Below are 22,813 nucleotides of genomic sequence, written 5' to 3' on the forward strand. Positions count from 1 at the left end.
GTAATGTAGTTACAAAACGACGTATAAGTGTGAAATGGAATTGCAAAGTTATGGGAAACTGATATCGCGATAAGCGTCATATTTATCGTATCGTAAAAAAATGTGCGTGGTGATGTCATAGCCGTGCGTGGTGATGTCATAGCCATGCGTACGACGTCGCTCGGTTTAAACCCCTCCCCCCTTGCGCGTGTTGACGGAGCTCGCGTGCGTGATGACGTCACGCCTTCACGTTCCTTAGGAAACGCTCGCGACGAAACATTGCTGTGCGTCGTGACGTTGATGCCCGTGCGTGATGACGTCACGCGACCACGTCCCTCAGGAGACACGGGCGACGAAACATTGCTGTGCGTCGTGACGTTATTGCCCGTGCGTGATGACGTCACGCGACCACGTCCCTCAGGAAACGCGCGCGACGAAACATTGCTGTGCGTCGTGACGTTGGTGCCCGTGCGTGGTGACGTCACGTGTTTACGTAGTCCACGCGCGCGCTCCTCTTTACCCGGTCCTCACTGGAACTCCGCTTCCGCGGCGCGGCGGCGCCTCCTCCTCACCACAGCCGCGCTCACCTCTCCTCCTCCTCACCAGCTCCTCACCAGCTTCTCATCAGCTGTCTGCGCTCATCTTGTTCCTCACCTGTTGTGCTCAGACCGACTGCTCCCTCTCCTCACCTGTTACTCACCCCTCTCCTCACCTGTTACTCACCCCTCTCCTCACCTGTTACTCACCTCCGTCATTTACCTGCCTGCTCACCCTCTTTCCCTGAGGCCTCCTCTCCCGTATGATCGGCTCCCGATCACCTGTTCCTCACCTGATTCGCGTGCCCGCTCACCGCTGCTCACCCCGCTCGCCTGTCTGCCCAGCTCCTTGACCGTGTCCTCATCTGTCCCTCAAATCAGTTCCTCCTGAAACCTGTCCTTGCTCCTCTTACCGGGTCCCCACCTGTTCCTTGCCACCGTCCCTCACGCCACAAACCTGTCTCCTCACCTATTCCCCCATCGAAGCTATTGCTCACGGCTGTCCCCATCTGCCTGCTCGTCTATCCACTCTCACCTGCATCCGCAAGCTCACCCGACTCCACACACTTGTGTAGTTCGCCTGACACTCAACTGCATCTCACTCTAAACGCTCTCACTACCTCACCTTTTTCCCTCACCTGTGTGTCTATCATTGCTCACCTGTTCCTGTCTCCCCTCCCACCCCACGTGCCCCCGTCAACTGACGTCTTTCCCGGCCTCACCAATCCTCACCCCGTGTCTCTCTTCCCCCACCCTTTTACACTCACCATTATACCCCACACACCTCACCTCACCTTCCCCCCCTCTCACCTCACCATCCCCCCCCTCACCTCACCTTTCCCCCCCACCTCACCCCCCCACTTCACCCCTCCCACCTCACCCCCCCACCTCACCCCCCCCACCTCACCCACCTCACCTCACCCCCCCCCACCTCACCCCCCCACCTCACCCCCCCCCACCTCACCCCCCCCCACCTCACCCCCCCTCACCTCACCCCTCACCTCACCCCCCCTCACCTCACCCCCCCTCACCTAACCACCCCCCCCTCACCTAACCACCCCCCACCTCCTCCACCCCCCACCTCCTCCACCCCCCTCACCTCACCCCCCACCTCCTCCACCACCAGCCCTGCCATGCTGGAATAGAACTCCCCCCACCCCCCAATCCCCTCACCGCGCGGCTCGTGGTTTGAGGAAATGTCGCGCCGCGCGCGGCTCCCGTTCGGCAGCAAGAGGAGCATCTCCACGGATGTTCCCGCGGGGGTCGGCGGCCCGTCCACGCACTCGCCGAGGCCCAAAGGCGCCTCCGGCCCCGCGGGGCCCCTCGCCAGCATCGGCAGCAGCGGCGGCAGCGGCAGCAGCGGCAGCGCGAACGGGGTTCGCGCTGGGCGCCAATCGCGGAGCGGTAGCGCCAAGGAGGCGTTTGACCTCTCATTCAAGGTGGGGGGCTGGGGGGGGCACGGTGCTGTTGGGGGGGGGGGCACGGTGTTGTTGGGGGGGGGGCACGGTGTTGTTGGGGGGGGGGGCACGGTGTTGTTGGGGGGGGGGGCACGGTGTTGTTGGGGAGGGGCACGGTGTTGTTGGGGGGGGGGGCACGGTGTTGTTGGGGTGGGGCACGGTGTTGGGGGGGGTACGGTGTTGTTGGAGGGGGTGGGGGTGGAGGAGGGCACGGGGGTTAGTGAAGGAGTCATTCTAGGGGGGTGGGGGGAGTGCATGTGGTGGGCTATGGGGAGGGGGGGGGTCTCGGGGGTAGTGGAGGGGTCATGCGAGAGTGGGTGGGGAGTGGGTGGGGGTGGTGCACAGGGGGTGAACGGGGGGGGGGCACGGGAGTTCGTACAACGCAGGTGTCATGGGGGTGGTGAATGTGTGTTGGGGGGGGGGGTGATATGGGGAGCACGGAGTAATGTCAGAGTTCATCCCTTTGTCAATCCGCTGCTGGATGAAGGCATCCCTACGCTGTGCTGGTCGTGGGGGTCATTTGAACAGTGGGGGGTGGGGGAGTTTAAGCGAAGAGAGATAGATCGTGTAGAGGGGTCGTGTGGAAAGGGGGGGGGTTCAATCAGGGGTTCACGTGAAAGTCTGTTTATAAAGATGGGTCGTGTGGAGGGAACACCAGGGTCCGTACAGCGAGGCCCCACAGGGGATGATTACACAGGCGGTCTGTGCAGAGGGGGTCGTGCAGGGCACGACTGTGGCTCTGTGAGCGATCCATTGCGTGTTTGAGATGTATTGCGACTGAGATGTGAGGCACGGGGAATGAGAGAGACGAGAGGAGGGATGTAAGGGAGTTTTGATGGATGCGAGGGGTGTTATGTGTGTGGGAGGTGAGGACGGTGAGGGTGGTGAGCCATGTGAGGATGGTGAGTGTGGTGATTGACGCCAGGGTGGTGTGAGGGGTGTGTGAGCAGGTGAGGTGTGTGATGGAGGTGAGGTGGTGGGTTACGTGAGGTATAGGAGTAATTGGAGGCAAGTGAGGGATGTGGGAGGTGAGGAAGGTGGAATGGGGGGGGGGGGTGAATGATGTGAGGAATGTGAGTGAGGTGGTGATTGACATGAAGTGAGGGAGGTCAGTTATTTCAATGAGGTGAGTGACATGATCGATATGAGGAGGTGAGTTGCGTCAGTGATGTGAGTTAGGTTAGGGATATGAGGGACGTTACGGAGGTGAGCGTGATGAGTGACGTGAGGGTGGTGAGGGAGGTGAGGGTGGTGAGTGATGTGAGGGTGGTGAGTGATGTGAGGGTGGTGAGTGATGTGAGGGTGGTGAGGGTGGTGAGGGTGGTGAGTGATGTGAGTGATGTGAGTGATGTGAGGGTGGTGAGGGTGGTGAGGGTGGTGAGTGATGTGAGGCTGGTGAGGGTGGTGAGGGTGGTGAGTGATGTGAGTGATGTGAGGGTGGTGAGGGTGGTGAGGGTGGTGAGTGATGTGAGGGTGGTGAGTGATGTGAGGGTGGTGAGTGATGTGAGGGTGGTGAGTGATGTGAGGGTGGTGAGTGATGTGAGGGTGGTGAGGGTGGTGAGGGTGGTGAGGGTGGTGAGTGATGTGAGTGATGTGAGGGTGGTGAGGGTGGTGAGTGATGTGAGTGATGTGAGTGATGTGAGGGTGGTGAGGGTGGTGAGTGATGTGAGTGATGTGAGTGACGTGAGGGTGGTGAGGGAGGTGAGGGTGGTGAGTGATGTGAGTGATGTGAGGGTGGTGAGGGTGGTCAGGGTGGTGAGTGATGTGAGGGTGGTGAGGGTGGTGAGTGATGTGAGGGTGGTGAGGGTGGTGAGGGTGGTGAGTGATGTGAGGGTGGTGAGTGATGTGAGGGTGGTGAGGGTGGTGAGTGATGTGAGGGTGGTGAGGGTGGTGAGTGATGTGAGGCTGGTGAGGGTGGTGAGTGATGTGAGGGTGGTGAGGGTGGTGAGTGATGTGAGGGTGGTGAGGGTGGTGAGTGATGTGAGGGTGGTGAGTGATGTGAGGGTGGTGAGGGTGGTGAGTGATGTGAGGGTGGTGAGGGTGGTGAGTGATGTGAGGGTGGTGAGTGATGTGAGGGTGGTGAGTGATGTGAGGGTGGTGAGGGTGGTGAGTGATGTGAGGGTGGTGAGGGTGGTGAGTGATGTGAGTGATGTGAGTGATGTGAGGGTGGTGAGGGTGGTGAGTGATGTGAGGGTGGTGAGGGTGGTGAGTGATGTGAAGGTGGTGAAGGTGGTGAGGGTGGTGAGGGTGGTGAGGGAGGTGAGGGTGGTGAGGGTGGTGAGGGTGGTGAGTGATGTGAGGGTGGTGAGGGTGGTGAGTGATGTGAGTGATGTGAGTGATGTGAGGGTGGTGAGTGATGTGAAGGTGGTGAGGCTGGTGAGGGTGGTGAGGGTGGTGAGTGATGTGAGTGATGTGAGTGATGTGAGGGTGGTGAGGGTGGTGAGGGTGGTGAGTGATGTGAGGGTGGTGAGTGATGTGAGTGATGTGAGTGATGTGAGGGTGGTGAGGGTGTTGAGGGTGGTGAGTGATGTAAGGGTGGTGAGGGTGGTGAGTGATGTGAGGCTGGTGAGGGTGGTGAGGGTGGTGAGTGATGTGAAGGTGGTGAGTGATGTGAGGGAGGTGAGGGAGGTGAGGGTGGTGAGGGTGGTGAGGGTGGTGAGTGATGTGAAGGTGGTGAGGGTGGTGAGGGTGGTGAGGGTGGTGAGTGATGTGAGGGTGGTGAGGGTGGTGAGTAACGTGAGGGTGGTGAGGGTGGTGAGGGTGGTGAGGGTGGTGAGTGATGTGAGTGATGTGAGGGTGGTGAGTGATGTGAGGGTGGTGAGTGACGTGAGGGTGGTGAGTGATGTGAAGGTGGTGAGGGTGGTGAGTGATGTAAGGGTGGTGAGGGTGGTGAGTGATGTGAGGCTGGTGAGGGTGGTGAGGGTGGTGAGTGATGTGAAGGTGGTGAGTGATGTGAGGGAGGTGAGGGTGGTGAGGGTGGTGAGTGATGTGAAGGTGGTGAGGGTGGTGAGGGTGGTGAGTGATGTGAGGGTGGTGAGGGTGGTGAGGGTGGTGAGGGTGGTGAGTAACGTGAGGGTGGTGAGTGATGTGAGGGTGGTGAGTGATGTGAGGGTGGTGAGTGACGTGAGGGTGGTGAGTGATGTGAAGGTGGTGAGGGTGGTGAGTGATGTGAGGGAGGTGAGGGTGGTGAGGGTGGTGAGTGATGTGAGGGTGGTGATGTGAGGGAGGTGATGGTGGTGAGGGTGGTGAGTGATGTGAAGGTGGTGAGGGTGGTGAGGGTGTTGAGGGTGGTGAGGGTGGTGAGTGATGTGAAGGTGGTGAGGGTGGTGAGTGATGTAAGGGTGGTGAGTGATGTGAAGGTGGTGAGTGATGTGAGGGAGGTGAGGGTGGTGAGGGTGGTGAGGGTGGTGAGTGATGTGAGGGTGGTGAGGGTGGTGAGTGATGTGAGGGTGGTGAGGGTGGTGAGGGTGGTGATGTAAGGGTGGTGAGGGTGGTGAGGGTGGTGAGTGATGTGAGGCTGGTGAGGGTGGTGAGTGATGTGAGGGTGGTGAGGGTGGTGAGTGATGTGAGGGTGGTGAGGGTGGTGAGGGTGGTGAGTGATGTGAGGGTGGTGAGGGTGGTGAGTGATGTGACGGTGGTGAGTTGGCGATGCTTGGTGAGGAGAGACGGTGAGATCCGGCTGTTGCTCGTCACGAGGCGCCCGGCGTTTCCATGGCGTCCTGCTCGGCCGGTTGTCATGGCAATGGAGATCCCCGAAGGCACTGGGACCTAAATTCCACCCCACCCCGCCGATTCTTTGGTGCTGCCCCCCCCTCCCAGTTTTACAAAACAGCCTGCCCCCTTCTATATCAAGTAGGTGGCAATAGTTGCCCCCCCCCACCCCCCTGGTTATTTACCAGCTAAGTCGACCTAGGCGTTCCATGGTGTCAGCATTGACTGCTTATAATACACGTGGCCAGGAATCAAACCCAGGTGAATGAGGTGTACAGCAGCGTTCTTCCTTAACCACCTTGACACCACTTCCCAAACACACGCACGCACATTGCAACAAAAGACAAAGATCCCCCCCTTCCCCCCCTTCCCCCCCAAAACCCTTAACAGACTGTTGGGGGCAAGTGCTGTGATTGAGCACCAATGAAGGCCACCACAGCACACGAAGGGGTGGTGCGGCTAGTACCGTGCCTGGTCACTTTTGTCTGCTCAGTGGCGATGCTTAGGAGGGAGGCCCAGGACCAGTTCAGATATTCGTCATTGATGTTGGCCCTGAATGGGAATCGAACTCGGGTAGCCAGGTTCGTAGTGCAGTGCGCTAACCACTACGCCACCACTCCCCACAACACACGGACACACACAGAGACATTCCCACACACAATCACACACACACGCGCAAACACACACAGTAACAATGCGTGTTGAGTACTGCGTGACATGCTGTGTGGTATCATCTGTGCTGTGTATTGTGTGTCTGATGTGGGTGTGTGTGTTATTTGTACTATGTGCGTGATATGTGCTGTGTGCCGTAGGTGACGGTGATCAGAGACTCGGGCGTGGGTAAGACCTATCTGTGATGTCTGCTGTGTGTGCTGTGTTCAATGTGTGCTTTGTGTGCTGTGTGCTGTGCTGTAGGTGATGGTGATCGGAGACTCCGGCGTGGGCAAGACCTGTCTGCTCATGCGCTTTAAAGATGGTGCCTTCCTGTCCGGCAGCTACATCGCCACAGTCGGCATCGACTTCAAGGCAAGACTCCCCCCCCCCCCGGCCACCAATCACTCCCCCCCCCTCCACCTTCTCTCCACTCGTTAAAATACCACGGATGCACACAATTGTACGCACATTCATTCACTTATATATATCCCGCATGAATGCACACAAACACACAAACACCATACCTCACTCGCATCTAAGAATGCAATCACACACACACACCATGACACACATACATACGTGCATGCACACCCAAAGACAAAGATCCCCCGTATAGCCTTAACAGACTGTTGGGCAAGTGCTGTTAGCGAGCGCCTATGAAGGCCAGAACGGCATACGAGGGGGTGGGTGGCCAGCACCACGCCCGACCGCCTTTGTCTCCCAAGTGGAGATGTTTACACACCGCACCAGGTACTCATTTGAGGCTGAGTCCACCTAGGGGAGGCCCACGAGCTGTTCCGATAATCTGCACTAGTGTTAGCTGTGAGTGGGAATGGAACTCGGGTCGCCGGGTTCCAAACGCAGCTTGCTAACTGCTACACCACCACTCCCTACACATGCACACACCCTGACACGCGCACATGCACACACACGCACACACCCTGACACGCGCACATGTGCTTGTATGTACACTCGCACACTGACAGGCATGAGTACACACCCACAGTGACACGTCAAAAAACACACATCCCCCGTATAGCCTTAACAGGCTGTTGAGGCTGTTTGTGAGTAGTGCTATTTGCAATCACCTATGCTCCAGCACGGCACACGAGGGGGTGAGTGGCCAGCACCACGCCCAACCGCCTTTGTCTCCCCAGTGGCGATGTTTACACACTGCACCAGGTACTCATTTGAGGCTGAGTCGACCTAGGTGAGGCCCGGGACCGGTTCAGGTAATCGTCACGCATGCATGCATGCACTGGCGGATGCACCAGTTTCCTGCACATGCACCCACACACACACATACTAGCATGTGCACACGCTTACACACTGGCACATACACATACACACTGGCACGAACACACACACAAATGCCACACACCCCTCCCTCGTTAGCACATCCTGTGTGCACACGCACGGACACACCCATACGCTGACATGCGCACACACACACACGGCCACCCTCCCTCGTTAGCACACCCTGTGTGCATGCGCACACTCACCGACGCAGTTCCTGCTCCTGTCCTCCCACCCATCGTTTAAATCCCTTACGCCCACGCATGCCCACACTTGGCTGTCATGCATGCATGCGCACATATGCATTGCCAGGCATTCAGATATTCTCACTGTTCCAAATGAACGCGTAGAATTTACACGCACAAAAGCACGCGCAACCCACACGCAAGGAGGCAGACAGACATTCAAATTTGCACGCGCGCACACACACACGCAAAACTCGCACACCCACACATACAAAAGAGTGATCACACACACGCACACAAATAGCCCATTTATACACACGCGAACACACGCACACAAATACCCACACACACATAGATATACACACGAGTGCACGCACACACACACACACAAAGATCCCCCTCTAACTGATTGTTGGGCCAAGTGTGGTTAGTGAGCACCTGTTAATGCCAGCACAGTGCATGAAGGGTGGTGTGACCAGCACCATGCTCTCTCCAGCGCTGATTTTTACACACTGCACCAGGTGCTCATTTTTGAGGCCTTAGTTCGATCAAGGGAATGGCCAGAACCATCTAAATTATTTTCCACCGATGTTGATCATGAGTGGGAATCGAACTTGGGTCGCCTGCCACTCCTCCACCTTACACACGCAGACAAACACACATGCGTGCATAATCACTCGCTCGCGGACACACAGATGTGGGCGTACAACATCACATGGAGCTTTTGAGCATGGGTTTGAGCATGGGATCGAGCATGAATTCACAATCGTTATTATCACTGTCGATTCCTCTTCCATAACCTCTTGTGTGGGCAAGCTCACGCCCAGGATAACCTTAATTGGGCCTGAAACACCTATTTTACGGCATTCGCAATTTGGTGCTCTGTATACATCACGGATTCATCCTCTGGCTTTCTAATGGCCTGTGTTGAGCGACAGCCGTTCCTCCGCAAACGCGCTGTAATTCGTCATTTGCTCGTTATCCTTGATGAATACAGATGGGATTCGTTAAAAACCTGAGGTGTCCACCCAGCTGTAAGTGACCCTAAGCGGTGTTTAAATTCTTTAATGCAGGTCTCCTTTGCTCTACGAACACTGTACCCCATTGTGCGCTTACTTGTTTTTTTTTACACTGGTGTGCTGGGTGTGCACACTGGTGTGCGAATGCTTGGATTGTGTGTTTGTGTCTGTCTGTGTGTCTGTGGGGAGCGCTAGTGTAGCGATTAGCGCGCTGCGCTATGAACCCGGCGATCCGGGTTCGATTCCCGCTCACGGCCAACACCAGTGATGATTATCTGAACCGGTCCTGGGCCACCCCTAGGTCGATTCAGCCTCAAATGAGTACCTGGTGCGGTGTGTAAACATCGCCACTAGGAAGGAATAGGCGGCCGGGCGTGGTGCTGGCCACCCCACCTCCTCGTGTGCCTTGTCGGCCTTCATAGGTGCTATGCTAGCAACACTTTCCCCAACATTTTGTTCTGGCTATATGGGGGATCTTTGTCGTTGTATACGTGCATGCGTGTGTGTGTCTCACAGTGTGCATATGTCTGTGTGTGGGGAGCGGTGGCGCAGTGGTAAGCGCACTGCGCTACAAACCCGGCAACCCAATTTCAATTCCCGCTCACGACCAACACCACCAGTGACGATTATCTTAACTCGTGTTGGACCTCCCCTCGATCGACTCAGCCTTCAGTGTGTAAAGTGTGTAAAGAGTGGCATTTGAGAGTCAAAAGCGGCCGGGTGTGTTGTTGGCAACCCACCCCGTCACTTACCCTGCCAACCTTAATAGCAGCTCACGAACAGCACTTGCCCCAAAATCTGTGAAAGCTATACAGGAGGTCTTTGTATATCTGTGTGTGTCAGTGTCTATGTGCTTGTGTGTGTGTCTGGGGGGGTAGTGTAACGGTGAGCGTGCTTTGCTACGAACCTGGCAAGCCAAGTTCCATTCCCGCTCACAGCCCACATCAGTGACGAATATATGAACCTGCCTTGGACCTCCCCTACGTCGACTCGGCCTTAAACGAGTACCCGGTGCGTGCTGCTGGTCACGCACCTACCCCCTTGTGTGCCCTGCCGGCCTTTCATAGGTGCTCATTAACAGCACTTGCCCCAACAGTGTGTTAAGGTTATACGGGGGGGATCTTTGCCTTTATGTGTACGTGCACTGCTTGCTAACAGCACTGTCTTAACATCGATATAGGGGTCTCTGTCGTCTTAGCCTGTGTCCCATGTGTATCGGTGTAGTGTTTGCTAACAGCCCTCGTCTTATGACAATACGCCAGAACGGATGGGCCCTGTGTGGTTTTGTGTGCGTGCGTTTGTGCCCCGTGTGTGCATGTGTGCGCTGGCGTGGCAGAGTGTCACACACTGCAACACAGCAGTTCATGGTCTGTCACAACGTCAGGGGCCTGTGATGAGGAACCTTAGCTTGGTTAGATCGGCTCTCAATGAGCACCTGGTGCAGTGTGGCTTGCAACGCGTGGGTCTGGTCACAAGCATGCCTTTGCCGTGCTATATACTGTGCTTCATCGGTGACCCCTAACAACACTTACACCGATGGCCTATGAGACTAACTGGGTGACCTGTGTGTGTGTTTCTCTGTGCGTGTGCCTGTGTTTTTGCGTGAACGTGTGTGTGCGTGTGTTGATTTGTTTTGTGTGTGCCTGTATGTATGTACATATACGTGCGTGTGTATTCATGGATTTGTATATGTATACGCGTCTGTATTCGTGTGTGTCTGTATGTGTATACGTGTACATGTATATGTGTGCGTGTGTCTGTTTTCGCGTGTTTGTCTGAAATGTATGTGTACCTGTGATGTGTCCGCACGTGTATGTGTCTATAACTGTGCACGTGTATATGTCTACATGCGTGTGCATATATATTAGTGTACATACACATCTGTATATGTGTGTGTGTATATGTATGCATATGTCAATATCAGTGTATATGTCTGTACATGTCCGTGGTGCGTGTATATGCGCGCGTGTGCATGTCTGTCTGTACGTACGTACATTCGTGTACATACGCACGTGTGCATCTCGTCCCGTCCGTCCCCGTCCTCAGAACAAGGTCGTGACCATCGATGACATCAAGGTGAAACTCCAGGTAACCCCGTCGCCACGGTAACCCACAGCGAGGCTGCCCGCTCGGGCCCTCCCCGCAGAGGAGGTTATTCTGTGCTCATTTAGCTTCGTTAAGGCAGTGGCGCTGCTGTGCTGACAGGCGGTGGGGGCGAGGGGTGGGGGTTCCTCGAGGCCACCTCATAAACCACCCTAAGTGGAATCATTCTCTCTCCTTTCTCTCGCTCCTGCTCACTTAGAGCCGCCGCGCGCTGTTTTGTTCGGACGGCGTCTGTTCCTTCGCCCAGGGTTAGCGGGGAACGGGGGTGGGGGGGGGTTCAATTGCTTTGCGTTGTTTGGATTATAGGGCCATGCTCTCGGTTGATTGGCTGTCTGATTGGAAAGGTTTAATGTTTGACGGTGAAAGTGTGGGTCGCATCGGAGGGGATCGCGTTCGAGGTTTGGTTGGCCATTTTGTGGTGAGGGTTATAGTTAGACTTAGGGGTTAGGAATAGGATTAGGGCTAATTTAATGGTTAGGATTAGAGCTTGTGGCAGACTAGAGACTAGGGCTTGGGTTAGGGCTAGGGTCGGATTGGGTTGTTCGTGTGATTAGTGCGAGCCTTACGGTTTGGTTTCCTATTGTGGTTAGAGTCTGGATTAAAGTCAGCACTCGAGATAGTATCAATATCTGGTTGGCTATTGTTGTTTGGGCGAAGGGTTGGTGCTAGAGATAGGGCTCGGGTTATGATTAAGGCGAGGTTCAGCTTGAGGACTTGTATCAGGGTCAGGGTTAGGGTCAGGACTAGGGTCAGGGCTAGTGTCAGGGCTAGGGTCAGGGTCAGGGCGAGGGTCAGGGCGAGGGTCAGGGCTAGGGTCAAGGTCAGGGCTAGGGTCAGGGCTAGGGTCAGGGCGAGGGTCAGGGCTAGGGTCAGGGCTAGGGTCAGGGTCAGGGCTAGGGTCCGGGCTAGGGTCCGGGCTAGGGTCAGGGTCAGGGCGAGGGTCAGGGCTAGGGTCAGGGCTAGGGTCAGGGCTAGGGTCCGGGCTAGGGTCCGGGCTAGGGTCAGGGCTAGGGTCAGGGCTAGGGCTAGGGTCAGGGTCAGGGCTAGGGTCAGGGCTAGGGCTAGGGTCAGGGTCAAGCCTAGGGTCAGGGTCAAGGCTAGGGTCAGGGCTAGGGTCAGGGCAAGGGTCAGGGCTAGTGTCCAGCTGCATAGAGCAGCTTGGTGGAGTCCCGCTTGGCCTCTCACTGTGCGGGAGTCGTTGATCGCAAGCCGTGGGCCTTGCACGTCGTGTTTTATGGGGGTGTCCTGCCGTCCACGCCGCCATTTACCCTGTTCTATATATACACACACAAGCACACACACGAGCACGCACGTGCACACACCGTTGCACACTGAGCGCGGTGTTTATGGAGTCGGCAGCGAGGCCTCGTTTATAGTGTCTCTAAAATGATGGCGTGCGAGGGATCGATCCGGGTAATGGCTCCTCTGCCCAGGCCGATGATTCATTGACTCGGCCTCGGCTGAGTGGCTTTGCCGAACATTATCCCCGGCCCTGGTGATGTCGGCCCCGTGACCGATGATCGCCGGTTAACGGAGAACAAGGAGTGTGCGGTGGTGTGGTGTGGTGTGGGGGGGTGTGCATTGGAGCGGAGTGGATCTAGAGGTGATGTTGATTGGTAAGAGTAGTGGTTTGCACTGCGGCGGTGTGAAATGTTGTGAATGTGATGTTGCAGTGTGAATTGTTGTGAATGTGATGTTGCAGTGTGAATTGTTGTGAATGTGATGTCGCAGTGTGAATTGTTGTGAATGTGATGTCGCAGTGTGAATTGTCGTGGTGTGGTATGAGGATTCCTGTGGGCTGGTGTTGATCATTGTGGTGTGGATTGCCATGGGGTGGTATTGATGGCTGTGGGGTGGTATTGATTGTTGTGGAGTGGATTGCCATGGGGTGGTATTGATGGCTGTGGGGTGGTATTGATTGTTGTGGAGTGGATTGCCATGGGGTGGTATTGATGGCTGTGGGGTGGTATTGATGGTTGTGGAGTGGATTGCCATGGGGTGGTATTGATGGCTGTGGGGTGGTATTGATTGTTGTGGAGTGGATTGCTATGGGGTGGTATTGATGGCTGTGGGGTGGTATTGATGGTTGTGGAGTGGATTGCTATGGGGTGGTATTGATGGCTGTGGGGTGGTATTGATGGTTGTGGAGTGGATTGCCATGGGGTGGTATTGATGGTTGTGGGGTGGTATTGATGGTTGTGGAGTGGATTGCCATGGGGTGGTATTGATGGCTGTGGGGTGGTATTGATGGTTGTGGAGTGGATTGCTGTGCTCTGGTATTGATTGTTATGGGGAGGTATTGATTGTTGTTGGGAGGTATTGATTGTTGTGGTGCAGTATTGATTGTTGTGGGGTGGTATTGATTGTCGTGGCGTGGTATTGATTGTCGTGGTGTGGTATTGATTATCGTGGTGTGGTATTGATTGTCGTGGTGTGGTATTGATTGTTGTGGTATTGATTGTTGTGGTGTGGTATTGGTTGTTGTGGTGTGGTATTGATTGTTGTGGTATTGATTGTTGTGGTGCAGTATTGATTGTTGTGGGGTGGTATTGATTGTCGTGGCGTGGTATTGATTGTCGTGGTGTGGTATTGATTATCGTGGTGTGGTATTGATTGTCGTGGTATTGATTGTTGTGGTGTGGTATTGGTTGTTGTGGTGTGGTATTGATTGTTGTGGTATTGATTGTTGTGGTGTGGTATTGATTGTTGTGGTGTGGTATTGATTGTTGTGGTATTGATTGTTGTGGTGTGGTATTGGTTGTTGTGGTGTGGTATTGATTGTTGTGGTATTGATTGTTGTGGTGTGGTATTGGTTGTTGTGGTGTGGTATTGATTGTCGTGGTGTGGTATTGATTGTCGTGGTGTGGTATTGATTGTCGTGGTGTGGTATTGATTGTTGTGGTATTGATTGTTGTGGTGTGGTATTGATTGTCGTGGTGTGGTATTGATTGTCGTGGTGTGGTATTGATTGTTGTGGTATTGATTGTCGTGGTGTGGTATTGATTGTCGTGGTGTGGTATTGATTGTCGTGGTGTGGTATTGATTGTCGTGGTGTGGTATTGATTGTCGTGGTATTGATTGTTGTGGTGTGGTATTGGTTGTCGTGGTGTGGTATTGATTGTCGTGGTGTGGTATTGATTGTTGTGGTGTGGTATTGATTGTTGTGGTGTGGTATTGATTGTTGTGGTGTGGTATTGATTGTTGTGGTGTGGTATTGATTGTCGTGGTGTGGTATTGATTGTTGTGGTGTGGTATTGATTGTTGTGGTGTGGTATTGATTGTTGTGGTATTGATTGTTGTGGTGTGGTATTGATTGTCGTGGTGTGGTATGGATTGTTGTGGTATTGATTGTTGTGGTGTGGTATTGATTGTCGTGGTGTGGTATTGATTGTTGTGGTGTGGTATTGATTGTTGTGGTGTGGTATTGATTGTTGTGGTGTGGTATTGATTGTTGTGGTATTGATTGTTGTGGTGTGGTATTGATTGTCGTGGTGTGGTATGGATTGTTGTGGTATTGATTGTTGTGGTGTGGTATTGATTGTTGTGGTGTGGTATTGATTGTCGTGGTGTGGTATTGATTGTTGTGGTATTGATTGTTGTGGTGTGGTATTGATTGTCGTGGTGTGGTGTGCACCAGATCTGGGACACCGCCGGCCAGGAGAGATTCCGCAGTGTAACCCACGCGTACTACCGCGACGCCGACGGTAACGACCCAACGGCACCAAACACCACACCACACACCGCACAGCACCACACCACACCACGCACAGCACCGCTCCACGCACAGCACCACACCACACACAGCACCACACCATGCACAGCACCACACCACACACAGCACCACACCACACACAGCACCACACCACGCACATCACCACACCACACCACGCACAGCACCACACCACACCACGCACAGCACCGCTCCACGCACAGCACCACACCACACACAGCACCACACCATGCACAGCACCACACCACACACAGCACCACACCACACACAACACTACACCACGCACAGCACCACACCACACACAGCACCACACCACACACAACACTACACCACGCACAGCACCACACCACACACAGCACCACACCACACACAACACCACACCACACACAGCACCACACCACACACAACACCACACCACACACAGCACCACACCACGCACAGCACCACACCACACACAACACCACACCACGCACAGCACCACACCACGCACAGCACCACACCACACACAACACCACACCACGCACAGCACCACACCACGCACAGCACCACACCACACACAACACCACACCACGCACAGCACCACACCACACACAACACCACACCACACACAGCACCACACCACACACAACACCACACCACGCACAGCACCACACCACACACAGCACCACATCACACACAACACCACACCACGCACAGCACCACACCACACACAGCACCACATCACACACAGCACATCACCACACACAGCACCACACACAGCACAGCACCACACCACACACAACACCACACCACGCACAGCACCACACCACGCACAGCACCACACCACACACAACACCACACCACGCACAGCACCACACCACGCACAGCACCACACCACACACAACACCACACCACGCACAGCACCACACCACACACAGCACCGCTCCACGCACAGCACCACACCACACACAGCACCGCTCCACGCACAGCACCACACCACGCACAGCACCACACCACACACAACACCACACCACGCACAGCACCACACCACACACAACACCACACCACGCACAGCACCACACCACGCACAGCACCACACCACGCACAGCACCACACCACACACAGCACCGCTCCACGCACAGCACCACACCACGCACAGCACCACACCACACACAACACCACACCACGCACAGCACCACACCACGCACAGCACCACACCACACACAACACCACACCACGCACAGCACCACACCACACACAGCACCACACCACGCACAGCACCACACCACACTACACACAGCACCACACCACACACAGCACCACACCACACACAACACCACACCACGCACATCACCACACCACACACAGCACCACACCACACACAGCATCACACCACACACAGCACCACACCACACACAGCACCACACCACACACAGCACCACACCACACACAGCACCACACCACACACAGCACCACACCACGCACATCACCACACCACGCACAGCACCACACCACGCACAGCACCACACCACGCACAGCACCACACCACGCACATCACCACACCACGCACATCACCACACCACACACAGCACCACACCACGCACATCACCACACCACGCACATCACCACACCACACACAGCACCACACCACACACAGCACCACACCACACACAGCACCACACCACACACATCACCACACACAGCACCACACCACACACGGCACCACACCACGCACATCACCACACCACACACAGCACCACACACAGCACCACACCACGCACAACACCACACCACACACAGCACCACACCACACACAGCACCACACACAGCACCACACCACACACAGCACCACACCACACACAGCACCACACCACACACAGCACCACACCACACACAGCACCACACCACACACAGCACCACACCACACACAATACCACACCACACACAGTACCACCCACGCACAGCACCACACCACACACAGCACCACACCACACACAGCACCACACCACACACAGCACCACACCACACACAGCACCACACCACGCACAACACCACACCACGCACAGCACCACACCACGCACAGCACCACACCACGCACAGCACCACACCACGCACAACACCACACCACGCACAGCACCACACCACACACAGCACCACACCACACACAGCACCACACCACGCACAACACCACACCACGCACAGCACCACACCACACACAGCACCACACCACACACAGCACCACACCACACACAGCACCACACCACGCACAACACCACACCACGCACAACACCACACCACGCACAGCACCACACCACGCACAGCACCACACCACGCACAGCACCACACCACACACAGCACCACACCACACACAATACCACACCACACACAGCACCACACCACACACAGCACCACACCACACACAGCACCACACCACACACAGCACCACACCACACACATCATCACACCACACACAGCACCACACCACACACAGCACATCACCACACACAGCACCACACACAGCACCACACCACACACAATACCACACCATGCACAGCACCACACCACGCACAGCACCACACCACGCACAGCACCACACCACACACAGCACCACACCACACACAACACCACACCACACACAGCACCACACCACACACAGCACCACACCACACACAGCACCACACCACACACAGCACCACACCACACACAGCACCACACCACACCACACACAGCACATCACCACACACAGCACCACACACAGCACCACACACAGCACCACACACAGTACCACGCACAGCACCACACCACGCACAGCACCACACCACGCACAGCACCACACCACACACAGCACCACACCACACACAGCACCACACCACACACAACACCACACCACACACAGCACCACACCACACACAGCACCACACCACACACAGCACCACACCACACACAGCACCACACCACACACAGCACCACACCACACCACACACAGCACATCACCACACACAGCACCACACACAGCACCACACACAGCACCACGCACAGCACCACACCACGCACAGCACCACACCACGCACAGCACCACACCACGCACAGCACCACGCCACACACAGCACCACACCACACACAATACCACACCACGCACAGCACCACACCACACACAGCACCACACCACACACAGCACCACACCACACACAGCACCACACCACACACAGCACCACACCACACACAGCACATCACCACACACAGCACCACACACAGCACCACACCACACACAGCACCACGCACATCACCACACCACGCACGGCACCACACCACGCACATCACCACACCACACACAGCACCACACACAGCACCACACCACGCACAACACCACACCACACCACACACAGCACCACACACAGCACCACACCACACACAGCACCACACCACACACAGCACCACACCACACACAGCACCACACCACACACAGCACCACACCACACACAGCACCACACCACACACAATACCACACCACACACAGTACCACCCACGCACAGCACCACACCACACACAGCACCACACCACACACAGCACCACACCACACACAGCACCACACCACACACAGCACCACACCACGCACAGCACCACACCACGCACAGCACCACACCACGCACAGCACCACACCACACACAGCACCACACCACACACAATACCACACCACACACAGCACCACACCACACACAGCACCACACCACACACAGCACCACACCACACACAGCACCACACCACACACATCATCACACCACACACAGCACCACACCACACACAGCACATCACCACACACAGCACCACACACAGCACCACACCACACACAGCACCACACCACACACAGCACCACACCACACACAACACCACACCACACACAGCACCACACCACACACAGCACCACACCACACACAGCACCACACCACACACAGCACCACACCACACACAGCACCACACCACACCACACACAGCACATCACCACACACAGCACCACACACAGCACCACACACAGCACCACACACAGTACCACGCACAGCACCACACCACGCACAGCACCACACCACGCACAGCACCACACCACACACAGCACCACACCACACACAGCACCACACCACACACAACACCACACCACACACAGCACCACACCACACACAGCACCACACCACACACAGCACCACACCACACACAGCACCACACCACACACAGCACCACACCACACCACACACAGCACATCACCACACACAGCACCACACACAGCACCACACACAGCACCACACACAGTACCACGCACAGCACCACACCACGCACAGCACCACACCACGCACAGCACCACACCACGCACAGCACCACGCCACACACAGCACCACACCACACACAATACCACACCACGCACAGCACCACACCACACACAGCACCACACCACACACAGCACCACACCACACACAGCACCACACCACACACAGCACATCACCACACACAGCACCACACACAGCACCACACCACACACAGCACCACGCACATCACCACACCACGCACATGTGTACCACCTCACGGCACGTGCAGAACACAACAACGACAATTGTACCCCGTGAAGCCTGTTAGACTTCAAGCACTTGCTGTTAGCGAGCACCTATTGAGGCCGGTACGGCACACGAGGGTGGGGTGGAGTGTGGGGTGGGGGGCGGATGGCCGGTATCAAACTCGGCAACCTTTGTCTCCCGAGTGGCAATGTTTACACACTGCACCAGGTAGTCATTGCAGGCTGAGGCCTAGGACTGGTTTAGGTAATCGCCACTGGTGGTTGGCCGTTCGCGGGAATCGATCTCGGGTTGCCACGTTCGCAGCGGAGGTCTCCAACCGCTGCACTACCGTTCCCCATACATCTACATTTATAATGCCGCGTGGTGCACACTCACGGCGGTGCTCGTGGCCGTGGTCAGAGCCACATTCCTTTCCTGATGACAGCTGATGGGCGATCATCCCAGCGAACGTGGACCAACGCTGGACCATCGTTGGTTCAACGATGGTGTAACGACGTTAGCCCAACGTTAGTCCGACACGTGCATGTTTTACTGGGACGCAACGTAAACGGAATGTGAGCATCCTTGCGTTGAAATGCTTGTCCTGACCACCCTCTCTGATTCTTGTGTCCCTCCTGCCCATCTTCATCTTCCTGCTGCCCCTGCTGCTGCCCCTGCTGCAGCTCTGCTCCTGTGCTACGACGTGTCCAACAGAGCGTCGTTCGAGAACGTGCGGGTGAGTGTGTGCGCGTGTGATGAAGTCAGCTTGGAATCATCTTTTATTGTCGCCGTCATCGGCAACTGTCATCGTCGTTATTGAGAATCACCAACATGGTCATCATTACTATGGGAACCTCATTTGCCAGTAAAAATATGATAATTGTTTTTTTTTACCCCGCCAAAAGGCGCCTTTTGGCGTCATCTGGTCCAACCCATGTGAGACTAGGCTCTAAGGAAAGCTGTCTCGGGTGTGGACCAATCAACTTCAAGGACAGTGCACATTATCAGAGTTATGTCTTTTGTTTGTATTATGACTGCAGGTATTGCGGTCTATGCAAACATGACTCCTTGTAAAAAGGTGTCAGTTTTGTTGCCAAATAGAAGGGTAAAAAAAACAATTATCATGGTCATCATTATTATTATCATTATGGTTATCGATAACAATCACTGCCGACATTGAAAATCATCATCATCATCAAATTATCATCTTTAATCATAATCATCATTGTCGTAATAAAATTCATCATCGTTTTGATCAAATGAATCATCATCATTATCAATCATCTTCCCATAATCATAATCACCTTCAATATTCTGGCTGGGTAGAACTGTGGCAGAGGGAGAGATTTTCACTTAGAAGTTTTTAATATCGAATTCCTCGTGAGGTTAACTTTGCAGCCCATCATCTCCACAGGCTAAGTAAAATAGGCACCATTTTATGTGTGTGTGATTTCAGCAGTGGTCGTAGGAAGTCACGTGTCCTGTACGTGTGTTCCGTGCGTGCGCCCTGTGTGTGTAGTCTTGGCTGACGGAGGTTCAGAATTTTGCAGACAGCAACGTGGTCCTGATGCTCATCGGCAACAAGGTGAGGGGCGGGGGTGAAGGGCGAGGGGTGAAGGGTGAGGGGTGAGGGGCGAGGGGTGAGGGGTGAGGGGTGAGAGGTGAGGGGCGGGGGTGAAGGGCGAGGGGTGAGGGGTGAGAGGTGAGGGGCGGGGGTGAAGGGCGAGGGGTGAGGGGTGAGGGGTGAGGGGCGGGGGTGAAGGGCGAGGGGTGAGGGGTGAAAGGCGAGGGGCGGGGGTGAAGGGCTAGGGGTGAGGGGCGAGGGGTGAGGGGTGAGGGGCGGGGGTGAAGGGCGAGGGGTGAGGGGTGAAAGGCGAGGGGCGGGGGTGAAGGGCTAGGGGTGAGGGGCGAGGGGTGAGGGGCGGGGGTGAGGGGCGGGGGTGAAGGGCGAGGGGTGAGGGGCGGGGGGCGGGGGTGAGGGGTGATGCCATAGGCTGCAGCTGGGAGGCTATGTGGTGGGCCATGTGCTACGCAATGTGTGTACATGGAGTGCTATGCTACGTGCTGTGGTGTGCTGTGTGTTACGCTGTGTGTTGAGCTATGCGTGTTAGTGTGATGCTATGCTACGTGTGCCTTGGTGTGTTGGTTGTTATGTGAGCTGCACGGTATAACAGCCTTTTACAGTGAGCAGCAATGCGGTGGTGGTTGCGATGGTGGTGAGCCTCAGGCCGGAAGTGTGTGTGTGTGTGCGCGCCGGACTGACTGACACAACAGAGCGCTGGTTACAAAGACTGCGCACTTGTGGTTCTGATTCTTGCTCCACTCCCTCGCCCCCCCCGCCCCGCCCCGCCCCACCCACCACCTCGCCCCAACGCAGGCTGACCTGGGCGGGCAACGCGTGGTTCGCCTGGAGGATGGGGAGAGGCTCGCCAAGGTGACCGATCCCCGCGCTCCCGGCGTTTAGCCACTCTCAAAGCCACTCTGCTCTCGTGCATAATTCACGCGCGGCACTCGGCGCCGAGCATTAGCGGTGGAGCGCTCGGGATTAGGGAGCCTCAAAGGCTGCCCTCTGGTCCCTACGGGGGCCCCCCGCGCTCGCCTGTCTGCGCTTCGCCCACCTGTTGTTCACCTTCTCGCGGACTCAACACGTGCAATCGGTCACTTGCAGACGCGCGCGCGCGCGCACCCGCCAGCACACTTATTTGTGCGCTTACTGGCTCGCTCGCTCGCTCATTGGCTCGCTCGCTTTCTCACTCGCTCACCCGCTCGCCCATTCACCCATCCACCGATGCATTTGCTTACTCAAGCACCCACACAACCCATTCACTAATTCCTCCATTCACTCAATCACCAACTCACCCACTCCTCTACTCAATAACTCAGTCAACCACCAAACTACTCCTCCACTCACTAACGCAGACACTCAGCCAAAACGCCCATGCCGTCACGCCAGAGGTCGCAACCGGGTACCCGATACCCGTACCCTACCCGATACCCGGCTACCCGTACCCGGCTGGGTACGGGTAGCTGGGTATCGGGTAGGGTAGGCCGTGAGTCACCGGTGAGTAACCGTTTGTCACTCATTTCGGGTAGGGTACAGGTACGGGTAGCGTACGGGTACCCGTACCCATACCCGGCCGGGTATGGGTACGGGTACCCGTTTGCGATCCTGGTGCGGCCGGGTACGGGTACGGGTAAGGAATCAAAACCCGTTTGCGACCTTTGCGTCACGCCTCTATACGGTCTCCCCACCCCCTGCCACCCGCGTGCCCCCACCCCAGGAATGCAAGGTGCCGTTCATGGAGACAAGCGCACGGAGCGGCCTCAACGTGGAGCTGGCATTCATGGCCCTGGCCAAGTGAGTGGCAGCGCGAGCAATGCACGTACATGCACACAAAGACCCCCCCCCCCCCCCGTATAGCCTTCACAGACTGTTGGGGCAAGTGCTGTTAGCGAGCACCTATGAAGGCTAGAACAGCACACGAGGGGGTGGGTGGCCAACACCACCCCCGGCTGCCTTTGTCACTCCAGTGGTGATGTTTTTACACACCTCACCAGGTACTTATTTGAGGCTGAGTCTACCTAGGGGAGGCACAGGACCGGTTCAGATCGTCACCGGTGTT

The 22,813-nt window shown here is 56.0% G+C and overlaps 1 protein-coding gene across 1 annotated transcript in view; it reads left to right on the forward strand.

Annotated features, from left to right (window-relative positions):
- The first annotated feature begins 1,605 nt into the window (after nt 1-1,605).
- Nucleotides 1,606-22,813, forward strand: part of LOC144719028 (ras-related protein Rab-37-like) — a 28,355-nt gene continuing 7,147 nt past the window's right edge. Inside the window, exons 1-8 of the mRNA XM_078594760.1 lie at nt 1,606-1,954; nt 6,599-6,709; nt 10,884-10,925; nt 14,578-14,644; nt 19,874-19,926; nt 20,710-20,775; nt 21,568-21,624; nt 22,472-22,548. Coding sequence (XP_078450886.1) covers nt 1,712-1,954; nt 6,599-6,709; nt 10,884-10,925; nt 14,578-14,644; nt 19,874-19,926; nt 20,710-20,775; nt 21,568-21,624; nt 22,472-22,548 — 716 coding nt within the window. The 5' untranslated portion in view covers nt 1,606-1,711. The remainder of the gene's footprint in view (nt 1,955-6,598; nt 6,710-10,883; nt 10,926-14,577; nt 14,645-19,873; nt 19,927-20,709; nt 20,776-21,567; nt 21,625-22,471; nt 22,549-22,813) is intronic.

The sequence above is a fragment of the Lampetra planeri genome, chromosome 5 (assembly GCF_965212315.1).
Source record: "Lampetra planeri chromosome 5, kcLamPlan1.2.h2, whole genome shotgun sequence".
Taxonomy (NCBI): domain Eukaryota; kingdom Metazoa; phylum Chordata; class Hyperoartia; order Petromyzontiformes; family Petromyzontidae; genus Lampetra; species Lampetra planeri.